Below are 15,031 nucleotides of genomic sequence, written 5' to 3'. Positions count from 1 at the left end.
TCAGATAGGGTACTGTTTTTTGAGAAATGGGTCCAGAGTGGGTAGAGTCCATGTATGAACTGGACTGTGTGGAAGAGGGGGAGGTTTAAAGTGGGAGAGTGACTGTTGAGACAACTTTCGGGGAAATTATGGCTTGGTTGGTCTGTCGAAGATCAGACCAACCAGAAATGTACTGAGTTTGCCTTAAAAAGTAGCACTAACAGAAAGTAAGTCGATTTTGGAAAACTCAAAATTAGAAAAAAGCATTAGAAAAAGTTTACTTAAAAAAAACCCATGAAAATGCTCCAAATTAAACCTAATTAAAACCTGTTTTTTTTTTAAAAAAGCAAATTGGAATAGTGCGCCATGTAGTTGTAATTAAGTGTTCTCCTCCCTTACTGAATGTGAAGAAGCACCTCTGCACCTTTCTCTAGTAACCTGGGTGAGATTGGGAAAATAAGGAAATCACAGGCATGGACCTACGACTTCCTACTTCACCAATCTCAGTTAGGTTACTAGCAAAAGATATTGAGATGCTCTGCACAGCCAGTAAGGAAGAAAAGCAACACAACTAAACTAAACTCACCTCCCAGCCATTAATTACAGAACATGACTGGCATAAGCCTAGGATCAAGTCACCCAAAAGACTCAAGACAGTAAATGCTGGAAATATAAAATAAAAACAGCAAATGCTGGAAGCATACAGCAGGTGTATTAGCATCTGAAAAGACAAATTAACATTTCGGGTGTGAAGCCTTCATTAGAACTAAGTTTTGATGACGAGTCTGTACCCAAAATGTTAATCTATCTTTTTTTCTTTTCCGATGCTGATGTATTTCCAGGACTGTGTTTTCATTTCTGACACAAAGCAATGTGGTACCGCAAATATGTACTTAAAAATAACAAGTAAAACTTTCAACCATTTTATCCCTATTATTGATCAGGAGGTTTGCTCTTGTGGTTTAGGTCATTTGAATTCTATGACCAAGTTACTGCTTTGTAGCTACTCACAAATAACCATTAACTTCTATATTGTGTTTTTCTGTATTTTGCTACAGCAAAAATAAAACCGGTATTACTAGTATGCTGGTTCTGTGATCCAATTTAACGCAGCTCCTACATCACTAACATTTTATAACCCTTTCATCTACATCATATAGCTTCCACCTCATTCAGCACACTCACCACATAATGGTTTCAAAACATCTAATAAAACAAATGTCTGGCAAAGAGTTTAAAGCAGTAATTCAATCCTTTGGTTCTACTGCTGTTTACAACCCACTCAAGCCTCACTATGGTGGATTCTGACATCATCAAAACTGCTGAATTGAACTGTTTTCTTGTAACTCATTGCCAGCCACCATTTAAAGACTGGCAGGCAATGGGTAGTGGGGTGCCCCAGGGAATCATCATTGGGACCACTTTTGTTCTATATATCAACATGATTCAGACTTAAGACACAAAAAGGTGAATATCAAAGTTTGTTCATGTCACCAAATTGGGAGGAGTAGCAACTATAAGAAAAATTCAGAGAAGAGGGCATAAGCAGGCTAAGGAAATGGGCATCAGAGTGGAAGGTGCAGTTTAATACAGTAAAATGTGAGGTAGGGCATTTTGGGGATAAGAATATACCGTAAACAGTAAATTCCTCAATGCAGCGCAGGAGGAAAGGGATCTAGATGTATAGATACTTAAATTCTTAAAAAGTGGCTAGAGCAGGTCGTCTTAAAAAAAATTACAGACATTTACAACGTGGGTTTATGTCGATCAGGATTGAATACAACAGCAAAATGGTCACAATGACTTTTTACAAAACAATATCTAGGCCACATCTGAATACTGTACAATTTATTATAGGAGGAATAAAATGGTCCTGGAGAAAATGCAATGCAATTACCAGGATGATACGAGGGAAGTTACAAGGAAGTGCTAGACTGACTAGGATTGCTCTCTCAAACTGATAAGACTGAGGGAGATTTATGGTGTTCAAATAATAGGAATAGACCTATAGATAATCTCCAATAGCAAGTAGATCAAAGACAAGAGTTCATGATTTCAAGTTGAGCCCTGCATATGTAAAGGGGCAGGTTAAGCTAAATGTTTTCATGCAAAGAGTTATCAGAATGTAGAATGAATGCTTTGCCACAAGTGGTGAACAATACTAAATCAATTACAGCATTCAAAAAAGGTACTGGATAATTAATTATTTGAATATATTAAAAAATATGGATAGAGAAAAGAAAATACATCAGTATGAAATCAACCTCCCAAAGTGACCTAAATTCAGTGCAAGCCTCCTCCTACACAAAGTATTTTGTATATACACTAGCAGATCTCACCATGCCATTGCTCACTATAGTTGGTTGTTTTGCTGTTTTATAACAAGTGTTATAAATAAACAGGGAAACTACAGAAAATAAGTATAATTTACAGATATGTGTGCTTCTTGCAAGATTTTTAATATATTACTAGATCTCCTATGTCATTGCTTATGGTGGGTTAGATGTTTTATAAGAACATGGGGTATAAGGCCAAATAGTATTCTCAGGAACACGGACTTATTAGCATTGAAAGCTCACCCTGGGAGTAATGGTAACGAGTCCTTGGACAGAGTCTCAGTGTCTAGCAGTATTTTGAGGGGGTCCAAGTGTCTGGGAGCAGTGAAGTAGTTGTGGGAAGGGGGATTCTGAGGAGCAGGTGACTGGGTCTCAGGAAAACTAGGGAGGAAATTTTGTAGAATTTAGAGTTGACAGTTTTGGGGGTTGACGGGGTCTGGCAGAATTGGAGGGAGCAGGGTTTCTCAACTTTGTGGGGAGAATCAATCCAGGAAAAATGGGATCTAAACTATCCTTCACCCCTTTTGTACTATCAGGCATCACCTCTCCCCTCCCACAATCTCCTCCATAACATCAGGTATTCTCCCACTTTTCCCATCTTTACTTTCCTGCCTTAAAGTATTTAAAGGTAAATGTTCTGATTCTACACTCCTGGAGCAGGGGTGTTGCACAATTTCCCCAATACAGCCAAGAGCACCAAAGCAGAAAATTTACTCTGTACTGCACTGTTAGTGAGTGTTCAGTCTTTAATAATTCACCTTATAAAAGGCTCAAAGGTTTATTATTTATACTTTGTAATATTTGAAAAAAAAGCCTTAAGCCTCAAAAAAATGGTTCAGGAGATCTTTTAACAAAAATAATGGGAAGTGACTAAAATGTATATGCTCAATAATTTTATTTACTGTCAACAAAGAAAGCACATGTGTTGTCTGTGAGCAGTTGAGAATAAAAAAAACTGTTAAATAAATGTCAAACTTGCCTGAAATAAAGCTTTAAGAATTCAATCTCCAGTTTGTTTCAAAGTCTTTTAGAAAAAGCAATGAAATTCTCAAATCCCCATAGAATAAGGGGTCACACCTTCCACATTAGCTTGATGTTGAGACAGATTGCATACTGGGAAATTCTGAAAACTACATATGCTCAGAATGCATGAACATGGTTGTAAGTTCTGTGCAACTATTGTGAAATAAAAATATCCAATCAAAGCCCACGCTTTTCAGACAGTCAGACAGCCTTTCAGTAAAAACTTCAATGGAAGTGTTAAAAGACAAAAGATAATTCCATGGATAACTTTAATAATGTTATTTTCTATTTTGTTTAAAACCTTATTTTGGACATTAGAAATTTCAATTACTGAGGGGAAAAATTGAATTTGTTTTGCAAAAGCATGTTGAGTAATTCAATTGATTCATAAACAACATGTTGATGTAGAGTTTCCCCAATATAAATGGTTACATGGGGTTTTTCCATTATGAGATGTTGACAAATGGCTGCTTTATAAAAGGAAGCACAGGAAGTAAAGTTAATGTGTACATGAAATGCATGCCATCCACAAGGCTTTTAATATATAGATATTATAGGAAAACAAATTACCAGTGTCAACAATTACAGGATTTGACTTCAGGGGCAGATGCTGTGTTTTCAATGATGGGTCAAACAGGGGCTCAGCTAAATCTGGGTGTGATAAAATGAGTTCCATTTCATGTCTCAAGCACTATGTAGAAATTGTTTCGGAATATTTCAATTCACTACTTCATATTTTCTTTATCTGATGGGGGTTGACGATGACCCAAGGCAGTATCAAAATATACTGGAACAATTTACACAACAAACTCAATTCAGGAAAAAAAAACAATCCCAACTCAATGTTTAATGACAAATACACAAGAAACGCACAACACACAGGAAGTCACAAAGAACACAAAAATTACTAGTGTAACCTATCAGTATTACTTATGTTGGCAGATCTGGCCATGGGAAAGAAATCTGGGTAAAAGTAACTGTTAAAACAATTTGTTTTTCTAATATTGAAATACACACACGTCACATTTTCACCACAAAAAAACACAACCCGGCACTAGAAAAAAGTCAGACTTCACAAGTAAAAAATTAACAGAAAATATTTTTAAGTTGTAAAGGCAGATAAAACTATGCTCTATACCCACAACAAATTGACACGTCTCCTGTTTAAATATTGAATGATTATAACGTTTAAATGTTGTGATCAACAGCGGGCACAGATTTTATTGCAGATAAAGTACTTTCGTTTTACAGGTTAGAGAAATCCAGATGATTGGAGGCACGTCACTGTCCAGAAGCGATATTTTTGTAAAAGGGGAATTTTCCTTCCCAGCGGTAATTTCTGGTGAAGTGAACCCAAACCCCAAAATTGAACCTCAAAGAATGAGCAGGGAAACGTATAACTGAACAAACCCTTCAGAAACTGTCAGAACGGCCACTCCATGAGGGCCTCGCACCCCAGCACAGGAGAAAGTGGTTCTTACGTGCACTTCTAATCAAAAGTTTATTATTGTCGTTGAAGTCTCCGTATTATTAAACACACTTAACCAGTTGCTCGTCCCTTTCGCCTCCGGGACATAAGCGGCAGCGTTTCCCTAACCTTTAAAAACACAACAATAAACTCAAAGCGCCCGCTTTTCCAACCAACGGCCGCGGCCTTACTCACCCTATCCTGCTGGCCCAACGCTCCGTTTGACCTGATCCATTATTGACACCTCCGCTAACCACTCGGAGGGCACGCTTCGTCCGAATGGACGTGACAATAGCCAATCAGATTAAAGAGGCGGGGTTTTCCTTTTTAAACCGTCGCCATCAGGTTTGGTTGAGGGAACAGCGTGGCGGGGCCTCTTTTCGGGACGTCCTGTGATTCTGGGAGTTGTAGTCCGAAAGGTCGCCACCCACCCACCCGCGCCCCTGAGCCCGGAACCACGCAGTTTCATTTTCCCAACTATTTTCACAACGAATCAGTTTCACTTTCCAACTATTCACGTGGGGAGCAAGAATCAACACTAAGTCTTGGTCGCCAGTTTTTACTAAACCGATCTGTTAGTTTTCATTGACAATTGAAACAGTTTCAGCCTATCACTAACTTTTTGATAGTTTATCCATTTGTGGCAACTCAGTTTTAAAAAGAACAACATGTACCTCAGTGACCGAACTGGTTACTTTTATTTTCAAGTCGATGTTAAAATCTTTGTGGCAAGTTCAGATTGGCGACACTATTAGGAGTCCTGATGTAAATAAACATCCCATCCGCAAATTTTAATAGTAAATCGTAACATGTTGTAAATGTGATGATGTTGTTAGTGCATCGAGTGTCACATGAATGGAAAGGACTACAAGCGCGGAATGCCTTGCGCTCTGATGTCTTTTCAGTGGCTGTGGTTTTTGTGCTAAGAGCACCGGGAGTTGTAGTCTTATCACCCACATCGCACAGTAGCAGGCGCGCAGTCACGGTGAAGTGCGACCTATTACATTCAGTACAACTAGCTTTGCAGTAAGTTACTGATACCCCAAATTTACAATTAATGTTAAATTTATTGCCATCCGGATTTCGAATGAAGTTTTGACTGGTGTCAAATTTATGTTTGGCAATTGTATAAGTTTAAATCTTAATGTTTTTCCCCATCATCTCCGACAATAGCATCAGTCAAAATATTTGCAATCACTATTGCATTATCAATTATTCATGTAATTATTGATAATGTTTTAATTAGGACTGAAGTGAACTATATTATTGTCATAGTACCAAAATCATTTTATTTATCACATTTTCTAAGGTTTTGACTGATTCCATCACAATATAATGATCTAATGATATGCTGTAATAAAACTAATTCATCTAGAAATAATTGAAACATAATAATGTATCATCTTTCTCGCCGGTTAGCTTCGCGATGATAATGACATCGAGAAATCTGGATATTAAAGGGGATACATTATTTTTGTTTTCGTTTGCAAATGCTAACTTATGTATCGATTTTTTTAATTGGTTGGGGTAAATCTAAGTGTATATTTTGTTGTGTGCTGTAATATATTTGTACTGTCAGCTTGTTCTTTATCCGAGCTCCTCAGTACTGTTAAGCTGTTCACGTTCAATGGGAAACTGAGATAATTAATAATGTTAGGTATTGATTTTTTGGTGTTTGTTGAAATACAGGCTTATGTAGGCCATCAAAAGGGTTAGTGCAACATTAATAGATACACCCACAGTGCAAATTTATCAATCTTGGTATGACTTTATTTTACTTTGTACTTTTGAACAATTAGTTGATTGATTTTGGAAATGATGCTCCTTATTATGTCTTTTTAGGCCCTGCCTTCTTTCGTTGAGCAACCCTGTCCGTAAATTAAGAGGAAGAACTTGGATCACGGAACTTTTGAACTCATTTTTAAAGAGTGTGTTATTATTGAAGTCTTCCTCCCCGCCCCTTCCCAATCTACATTATTCAGTTGGATCGATTATTGTGGTTTGCAGGAGCGGTACCTGTGAGGCATAGAAAATAATACATTCTCGAAGAACGATGACTGAAAATAACAGAAGTTAGGCTTGGAACAGGCATTTTCTTTAAGCAAACGAAACGTTAAAGAATAGATAAGGTGAAGCAAAAGAGGGCAGAAGAAACTTAAAACAAAAAAGCAAATGAAAAAGAGTGCACGCTAAGAAAAAAGAGTTACATGAAGCCGATAAGATCAAAATAAACTCTGTGAATGCACTGAGAGTGCAACCAGGGAAAGAAAAGGGAAATTCAGAAATCCGCGAAAGTGAAGAAACAAGAAGGAAATGCACTGCGACAGATGACACCAAAATTGCAGCATAGAAAGTGGGAAGGATGTATAGAAAGGGACGGGTAAAGGTATATAAAACAGTAAAGGATTAAGTAGAGAATCAAAAAGAGGAAAGAAAGCCAACAGTTCCAAATAAAAAGAGGTGCTTAGAAAAGAATAAAAGTAAAATGCTCTTTAAATACTGTAAAGCAGAAAAAGAATGGAGATGGAGAGAAAGGAAATACCAAAGGGTAAAAACAAAAAAAAAACCCGTAGAATGACAAAGAAAACAAGGAAGGCGAAGGAAATCAAAAAGAACAGTACGCACTATAAAACAATAGATAGTGGCAAAGAGTAAATAAAGGTAGTACAGAGGGACCGAGGAGTTATATACTTTTAACAAGTGGGAAACAATTTAAAAATGGGAAATCTTAAAAACACGAACAATAGAAAGGAAGAATAAATATCAGAATGATGGAAATTTTTAAGCAATGCAAAAGACGTACAAACATAATTTATACATCTCAAATGAAAAAGGAAATGTTGAATCGATGAAGCGGAAACAGGGAAAAAAAACAAGGAGAAAAGAGAGAATGCATACAGCTAAATAGTTAAGAAACGCAAAGAGGGAGATGGAGAGGAATGGGGAAGAGTAAATAGGGAAGGCAGAGACGAAGAGCGGGAGATGAAGCGATGAGTGAGGACTACAATTCCCAGGTGCCAGTGTGAGGGCAGTGCGGCTGCGCAGTAGGCTGGCTGGGGCTGCGCTGGTATATTGCTGTCCCGGTGAGTGAGTTCTGAAATTCACACACATACACACACACACACTGAGCCAAGCGGCAGCGGCGGAGCAGCAGCAACGCAACATTCCTCCTCTGATCGGACTCGGGATAGGGATCCCTCTGTGCATGTAATCAACACCATCCTCCAACAGCAGACTTCATTCACACACACTCCGTACTCCAGACTTCCACTCCACAGCCCTCAAATACTGAAGGAGAGTTTTGCCAAAAGAAATAAATCTTTTATTTTCGCGTGTACATGTTCTATTATAAAAAGTGAAAGCATCCTTGGGAATTAAAGTAAGTACAGTAATGCAGAATGTGTCTGTGATGTGTTGTCTCCAACTTTGTCCGGAAGTCATTGTTTACATGCTTCACGGTCTGTATGTGTCGGTGCGTGCACCTTGCAATTATAAAACATACTATGGTAAAAGTAGTTAGTCCAGACAGTTTGCTTCCATTCCTTGTATTACAGCGTATCGCCTTAACTAATACCTTATTTATAATAAATTGCACCATGCTGAACTGAACGTGCGAATTGTATTCATAGTCACTTATATTATGTACATCTATACAGTAATATCTGTGCTATGGTTAATTCCACATAGCATAACTGCTTAGCTTTTCCTGCTGTTACCTATTTTATTTCTTGATGATCGCTACTAAGTATCATTAAATTCGCTGCTTAATTGGCCCCTGTTTCAAAGTTGTAATGAATTATCTGGCACTGGATGTTATTAATCTTGATAGTTGTAACAAAAGTAGCAACTAGGTTTTTTGGTGTCTTGATGTCTGACGACTAGAAAAGTATGAGATGATTTAGTGCCGGTACATTTCGATTTTTGGCTGGAGTCCTGCTTTCTCTCCTTTTTACCAGCCCTGTCATTCGTTATTAGTTACTATTGATCGCTTTGCAAAGTGATAACTGAACTAAAATTAATGTCAATTCTACCGCGTAAATCAATACCGTTGTTATTTTAATCTTTATTTTTTTAACCATGTGGCAAATTAAAAACCCAAAAGGTAAATATATACGTCTGAAAAAGAAAACAGTAAAAAACGACTACTTTTATTTTTTGGTGAGCAGGACTTTGGGAGGAAAAGAATGCTTAATCAGTAGCCGCCTCCTGTGATTTCGGAGCAATAAATGCATTTTTGATCACAGGGCTGTAGAGGTTCTGTTATTTGGGGTCAGTCTTTAAGCCCGTGACACTTTGACACCAGAGTGTATTAAGTATAGATTTTCATAATTACTGTGGTCAAATAGTACCTAATCTATACAAGCGTCAGAATACTTGTAATGGGGTATATATATATGTATATATATAGAGAGAGAGCGAAATAGAGAGGAGAGAGTGTGTGTATGTGAATATTTATTTTTGTTCTCTTTATTAATACAGGGTCTATCAAGCTGTGGTGGTAATGATGTCACTCTGCTCTTTATAAAGCCAGCCTTGCCTGCATTTGAGAAGGTCATTATATAATTCTGGTACCAGCGTGCAAAGAGTTTCCAATGGACTTGCACAGAACAGCTTTCAAGATGGAGAATTCTTCCTACCTCCCTAATCCCCTTGCATCTCCAGCTTTAATGGTCCTTGCCTCTACAGCAGAGGCCAGCCGAGATGCCTCTATCTCCTGCCAGCAGCCTAGACCCTTTGGAGTACCTGTCTCGGTGGACAAAGATGTCCACATCCCCTTCACCAATGGTTCCTATACCTTTGCCTCGATGTACCATCGTCAGGGCGGGGTGCCAGGGGCCTTCCCAAACCGGGATTTTCCCCCTCAGCTTTTGCACCTGCATCATCAATTTGCACCTCCAAATCTGGACTGTACCCCCATCAGCATGCTGAACCATAGTGGTGTTGGGGCATTCCGACCTTTTGCCTCCGCCGAAGACAGAGACAGTTACCAGTCCGCCTTTACACCTGCCAAAAGACTAAAGAACTGTCATGAAACCGAATCCCCTCATCTGAGGTTTTCGGACTCTGAGGGCAAGGAGTACGAGTTCACAACCCAGCTCCCATCCAGTTCCCCCAGCTCACTGAAGCTAGATGACACTGGAAAAAAGGTCTTCGCTGTGTCAGGTCTCATCTCCGACCGAGAAAACTCTGCAAGCCCTGAAGAAAGTCGAAATGAGAGATGTAAGTGTTCTTTTTCTTATTTTAACTTCTTTGGGCCATTTTTATTTTTCAAATTGAAATTTTCAGCATGTGCCCGGAACTTGTGACAACCATTAAAAAAACTAACAGCTTAATTGGCCGTATCTCGCTATATTTAGAAACTTTTGAATAATGTTTCATATTTTAGCGTGTTAACTGTACTTGATAAGTTAGCTTTGTAACTGAAATAAAATATGTTATTGAATATTAGTACATGTATATTGTTAATTTAAAATTCAAGCCATGTAAACTTTATCAGAATAGGTGTCATTTTTTCTTGATGAAATCAAAAGCTGAAATATGTGGGCAACATCTAAACTAAATGTTCTTGTCGATCTATCACTTTTCATCTTGTGTGCTCTAATTTCAATTGCTGATATATGTCTTTCAGGATACAGATATTTGTTTGTTAGAGAACATAGATTTTAATGGCCTACAGTTTAAAATAAAACTAAATAAAACAAACAGAATTCTATCTTCCAGTGATTAAAATCCTCCAAAAGAATTAAGTGATGATCAGGTTTTTTGTGTACAGCTGATGCTTTAAATATTCTTTTAAATAAAGATTTGTTATCATTGACATTTCTCAAACCCCCTCCCCGAGTAACTCCTGGGGAAAAAAGACCCTATAACTGAGAGGAAGCCAATTCCCTGCATCTGTATTGTGATGTTTGTTGAGTTAAATTACAATTCCAGAAGTTTTGTGAGGGCTCATCAGCGGTCTGAGAAGAAAGGTGGTGCTTAGAGGATGAGGTGATAATGGGTGATAAGTTAACAAGCCTCAGCTGTGGGAAGCTACTGACTTTTGTTACTGTTTGTTTTGGTTGAAGAAAGAGTAAGAGGCGGCAAGGGAAACAAGAGAAAAAGTGAGAATAATAATAGAAGTGAAAAAGACAGGCAGAAAGTGAAAGCAAAGGGAAGTAAAAACAAAAGTGGGTGAAAAACAATAGAATTTAAAGGTCGTTGGAGAGATGGATGAAAATAGAAAAAGATGAATAAAGATGGTTTAAAAAGCTTGGAATGAATAAAGTAGCTCAGAAGGGCTATATTATGGTAAAGAATGTGATTAATCTGCACTCGTTGAGTCAGAATCCAGGCCCCTATCTTCCTTCCTGAGCAGTTAACAAAAAAACCCTTAAAACAACAAAACATGGATGTCTTTGCTTCCTTCCTGACAGGACCAACCTGGTTGCTTTTCTTCTTCATAAATTTCTTTTGATTTATTGAGCAAACAAATTGGAGCAAGGGTAGGTGGGATGGCAAATGATAGGGGAAGTAGCGCAGATTGAAACCCATGGTAATAATCTTTTCTCTCACTGCAAGTAAACTTTAGCAAGAGTGTTCTTATAATCATATGGCCATCGGCGTGTTTTGCAGTACTTAACCAGATGTGAAAAGGCTGATCTTTTCAGTTCTCCCCTCTGGTTTTCAACCGGCATCCCTTTCACATTTCTTTAAGTGCTTCCCTCCCCTCTTTTCCTCTACCCTCTTCTTATGGTAATGATAGCCACTAATATGGAAAAATCGAGAGGAAGAAGGCAGTAGTGGATCGGCTTTGAGCACTTGCTGAGAGCCGGTATTATACAGCCTCAGTCTTTAAGCCTGTGGTGTAGCGAAAAGGATTTGAGGGTTGTTGGAATGAATATTGAGGTGCGAAGGAGATAAGAGAAAGGACAATTGGCCTTTAACACTTTGCCATTTGTTATAAGGCTGAGGTGTGAGTTGACACAGTAAAAAAAACTATGTCGCCCTATGCTGTGTATTAAATTGCATGCAGCTTGATTAAAGACGTCTTTTAACCAGATAAATATACATTGGCAGCTTTATATGATTGTAAATAAGAATGCTCAGGAAAGAAATGATGGTAAAGGAAATTGTTGAAATAGCCCTCAAATAGTTTGCTTCCATCCAAGATAAGTACATTATTTTAAAACTGATTTTATAGATGCTGACTTGCTTGACATCTGCAAAGTGGATTGAGCCAAATACACACACAAAGAATTTGTTTAGTATAAAAGCAACATTAAACCCGTTCGTCGATATTCTAAGCCATCTGCTTTTGTTTTAGGAATTCTTTTCATTTCTCAACCAAAATGAGAGGTTAAACATGTGGATGATGACAAAAAAAAACAAATGCTTTAAAAATTATAAACCTAATTTGTTATGAATAACTTTGCTAAAACTTATACTACTGATTTGCAGGAAAATTCAAGCGGCAATTGAAACTGCAAGTTAAATTTAACCAGACATTCCTTTACTAATTATCTAATTTTTTTCAGGGGGGATGAATAATATCTGCATTATAAATTTAGATTTTAAGAATAACAGTGCTCGTACATGAAAACTAATGTGGATCATTGATTGGCATTCTTTTAAAAATTGTATTTGATTTTTTTAAATTGACAGTAATGTGACATTTCTTCAACTATATTTGTTATTAAAATTGTTAATGATGTCAGTTAAACAATCTATACATTTATAGCTTTACCTATTGGACTGTCTATGCATTACTATTTATTGCTATAGCTACTTTTAGTTAACACTGATTGCATTGCACTACTGTGTAGGATAAATGGTTGATTTACAAAGTGGAGTTTCATTACGAAGGCTGTAGCCTGAAATATTGCAGCTAAATGGTAATATGTATGGAATTTTTTGGGGCTGCCAGAGGCTTAGTACGCAGATCTGTCACTTTCCCTGAGCAACAACCCTGACGACCTCTATTCAAAGTGCCATCGATTTCCTTTCTTTTTTTCTTCCCAAAAAATCTGTTACAAGACTGCTGCCAAGGGAGTACCTGCTCACTCACAGCATAACGCTTCTCCTCTTTTAAATACTGTTCCTCAAAAATAAAAGTGAACCAACACAAACTTGAAAATTTTGCTTCAAATTAAAAAACAATCTGAATATATGGAGAAGTGATGTAGATTTCCCGTTCCCCATTATTTAAAGAAATTTAGACATTGTATGTCTTTTCTATTTTTTTAAAGAAGCCTGGTTTAAAGGAGTTTATTTATTAAGCTAAATGCAATGGTTTATGATTGGCGAAGTATTCCAAGACAAACTCCCAGAGTCAGAATTTCCATTTGTTAAAACTATTGTATGTGATTCAGGGCTTGAACAAATGTTTCAAAGAGAAGAGAAGCTGGTGGCTGCCAGTGTATAGCCAATTTCCTACTTAGTTTTGATTTTTTTTTGAATTCTTATAGTTTAGTGAAATATTTGTCTTTAATATTTAAGTACTGCTTAGAAAGTTGCAAAAGGACAAATAAAATAGTCAACAAATTACTAAAGAGGGAAAATAACCCTGAATTAAGAAAAGGTTTTAAATAAATAAAGCTACAACACAAAAGGAACAATTAAAAAAAATATTTTGTGGACAAATTAGAAAAACCTGAAGTTATTTGTTTTGACCTAATGACATAGCTTAAGATTTTATTTGACCTTTCACACAATCATACACATTCAACATGCTACTTTCTCTGCAACATAGAAGAAAAACTTTGTGTACTCTTGTACATAATGAATGGCTCTTGAATACAGACTCAGGACCATGTGAACAAGTCCAACATTTGTTTAACTAAAAGTTGGGGGGCAGGCATTTGAGGAATTGTTTCGTTTCTGAGCGATCAGTGATCATTGTTGGAGAATACGATAGGGTGGCGATAGATATCTTCTCAAACCCATAGTCTGTGTAAAGCTATGCGTGTAAAGTCTTGGCTTGGGATAAAGACAAACGGCTCCTCAGATGCTAACAATCAATGGCAATGTAGCTTGTACTACATTTTGTTAGTCCCTGTGCGGTGTTGTTTCATGTTTTTACCTTCTTTCTTTATTTTTCATTTCAAAGTGTTCTGTTCACAGTTAGTGGCCCAATTTAAATTTTTGTTGTAGAATTCATGGCAAAGTGGGGCGTCTATCTTGTCTAGTCCATGTTTTATTTGAAAATGCCTCATTTCTCTGTAGGGGTACTATCTCTGTCTGGCAAAACATCTTTATTCTCATCAATTACTGCTCATTTGCCCTCTGTCTACATTTGTGCAATGTGTCTGGTCTACAGAGGCTGAAGGGGAGCTTGATGTTCAGTCAGTAAACCCACCAGGGAGACTCGGTCGGTATCCTCAGCTCTCTCCGACAGCATGATAGCGCATACAATGAAGCAGACTACTGTCAGAAAGCAAGCTAGCACTACACCACACAGTTGTAATCACTTTTGTCACTCAAATCTAAATAATGTTTATTGTCAGAATGTTTTTTACGAATTGCACAGCGATACATTTCCATTGTTAAAAGGAGCTGAATAGTTAGAGCATGAATTTTGCATTTTTCAAATGACAGCCACAATTATTGTAGTCTTAAGCACTTTTTTTTTCTTGGTAATATACTAATTCTTTCATGCTTTACTAAATAAAAAAAAATGGAAAAACCTTAATTTATATTTATTATTTATAAATTAAGTAAGCTTAATATATTTGCTACAAATAACCATTTTACCATTTTTATTTTGAAAACTCTCAATGGCACAATATATTTTTACACCATGAGGGAGAAAATATTAAAATGGAAAATGAAAGTGGGCTGAAAATCTTTAGGTAAAGGATGGTTTTCAACTGTTGCTCCATTAGAGAAAGATATGATTGGCACCAAACAATGAAACTGGGAAAATATTTTTTGCCATTCTTTTCCATAAAAAACAATTTGTTGTCCTCGCCACCATTATAGATTCTCACACAAATGTTCAATCACAAGATGCATTTTGTTAAATTAAGAAAAGATAAGTTTTTACATCTTTCAAAAAAATGAACACATAACACCAGCATATCTAAGCTAATAATTAATAAACCCTTTAAATGTTGTAAATCATTTCCAAGTGAAATAACCTTTTAGTTGTAGTAGAATAAATATTACATAGATAAATAAAACGGGGAAAAAGAAACATGCCAAACCTCCCCAGTTAGTGGCTAGGTGGAAGAAAAACCATGCTTAC

General features: G+C 37.0%; 2 protein-coding genes across 6 annotated transcripts in view; one reads left to right on the top strand and one right to left on the bottom strand.

Moving 5' to 3' along the window:
• Positions 1 to 5,057, bottom strand: part of LOC137325251 (ERI1 exoribonuclease 3-like) — a 322,541-nt gene extending 317,484 nt beyond the window's left edge. Inside the window, exon 1 of the mRNA XM_067990123.1 lies at positions 5,002 to 5,057. The gene's annotated coding sequence lies outside the window, so the exon portion shown is untranslated. The remainder of the gene's footprint in view (positions 1 to 5,001) is intronic.
• Positions 5,058 to 7,934: 2,877 nt separating this feature from the next.
• Positions 7,935 to 15,031, top strand: part of rnf220a (ring finger protein 220a) — a 397,403-nt gene continuing 390,306 nt past the window's right edge. For 2 of the 5 annotated variants that reach the window (XM_067990119.1, XM_067990118.1), the window contains exons 1-2: positions 7,938 to 8,185; positions 9,286 to 10,026. In XM_067990119.1, coding sequence (XP_067846220.1) covers positions 9,399 to 10,026 — 628 coding nt within the window. In that variant the 5' untranslated portion in view covers positions 7,938 to 8,185; positions 9,286 to 9,398. Of the gene's footprint in view, positions 8,186 to 9,285; positions 10,027 to 15,031 lie in introns of all 5 variants that reach the window. The other 3 variants (XM_067990120.1, XM_067990122.1, XM_067990121.1) reach the window with 3 other exon arrangements.

This window comes from Heptranchias perlo, chromosome 9, assembly GCF_035084215.1.
Source record: "Heptranchias perlo isolate sHepPer1 chromosome 9, sHepPer1.hap1, whole genome shotgun sequence".
Lineage (NCBI taxonomy): Eukaryota > Metazoa > Chordata > Chondrichthyes > Hexanchiformes > Hexanchidae > Heptranchias > Heptranchias perlo.
This window is presented reverse-complemented; position numbering and strand designations above follow the sequence as displayed.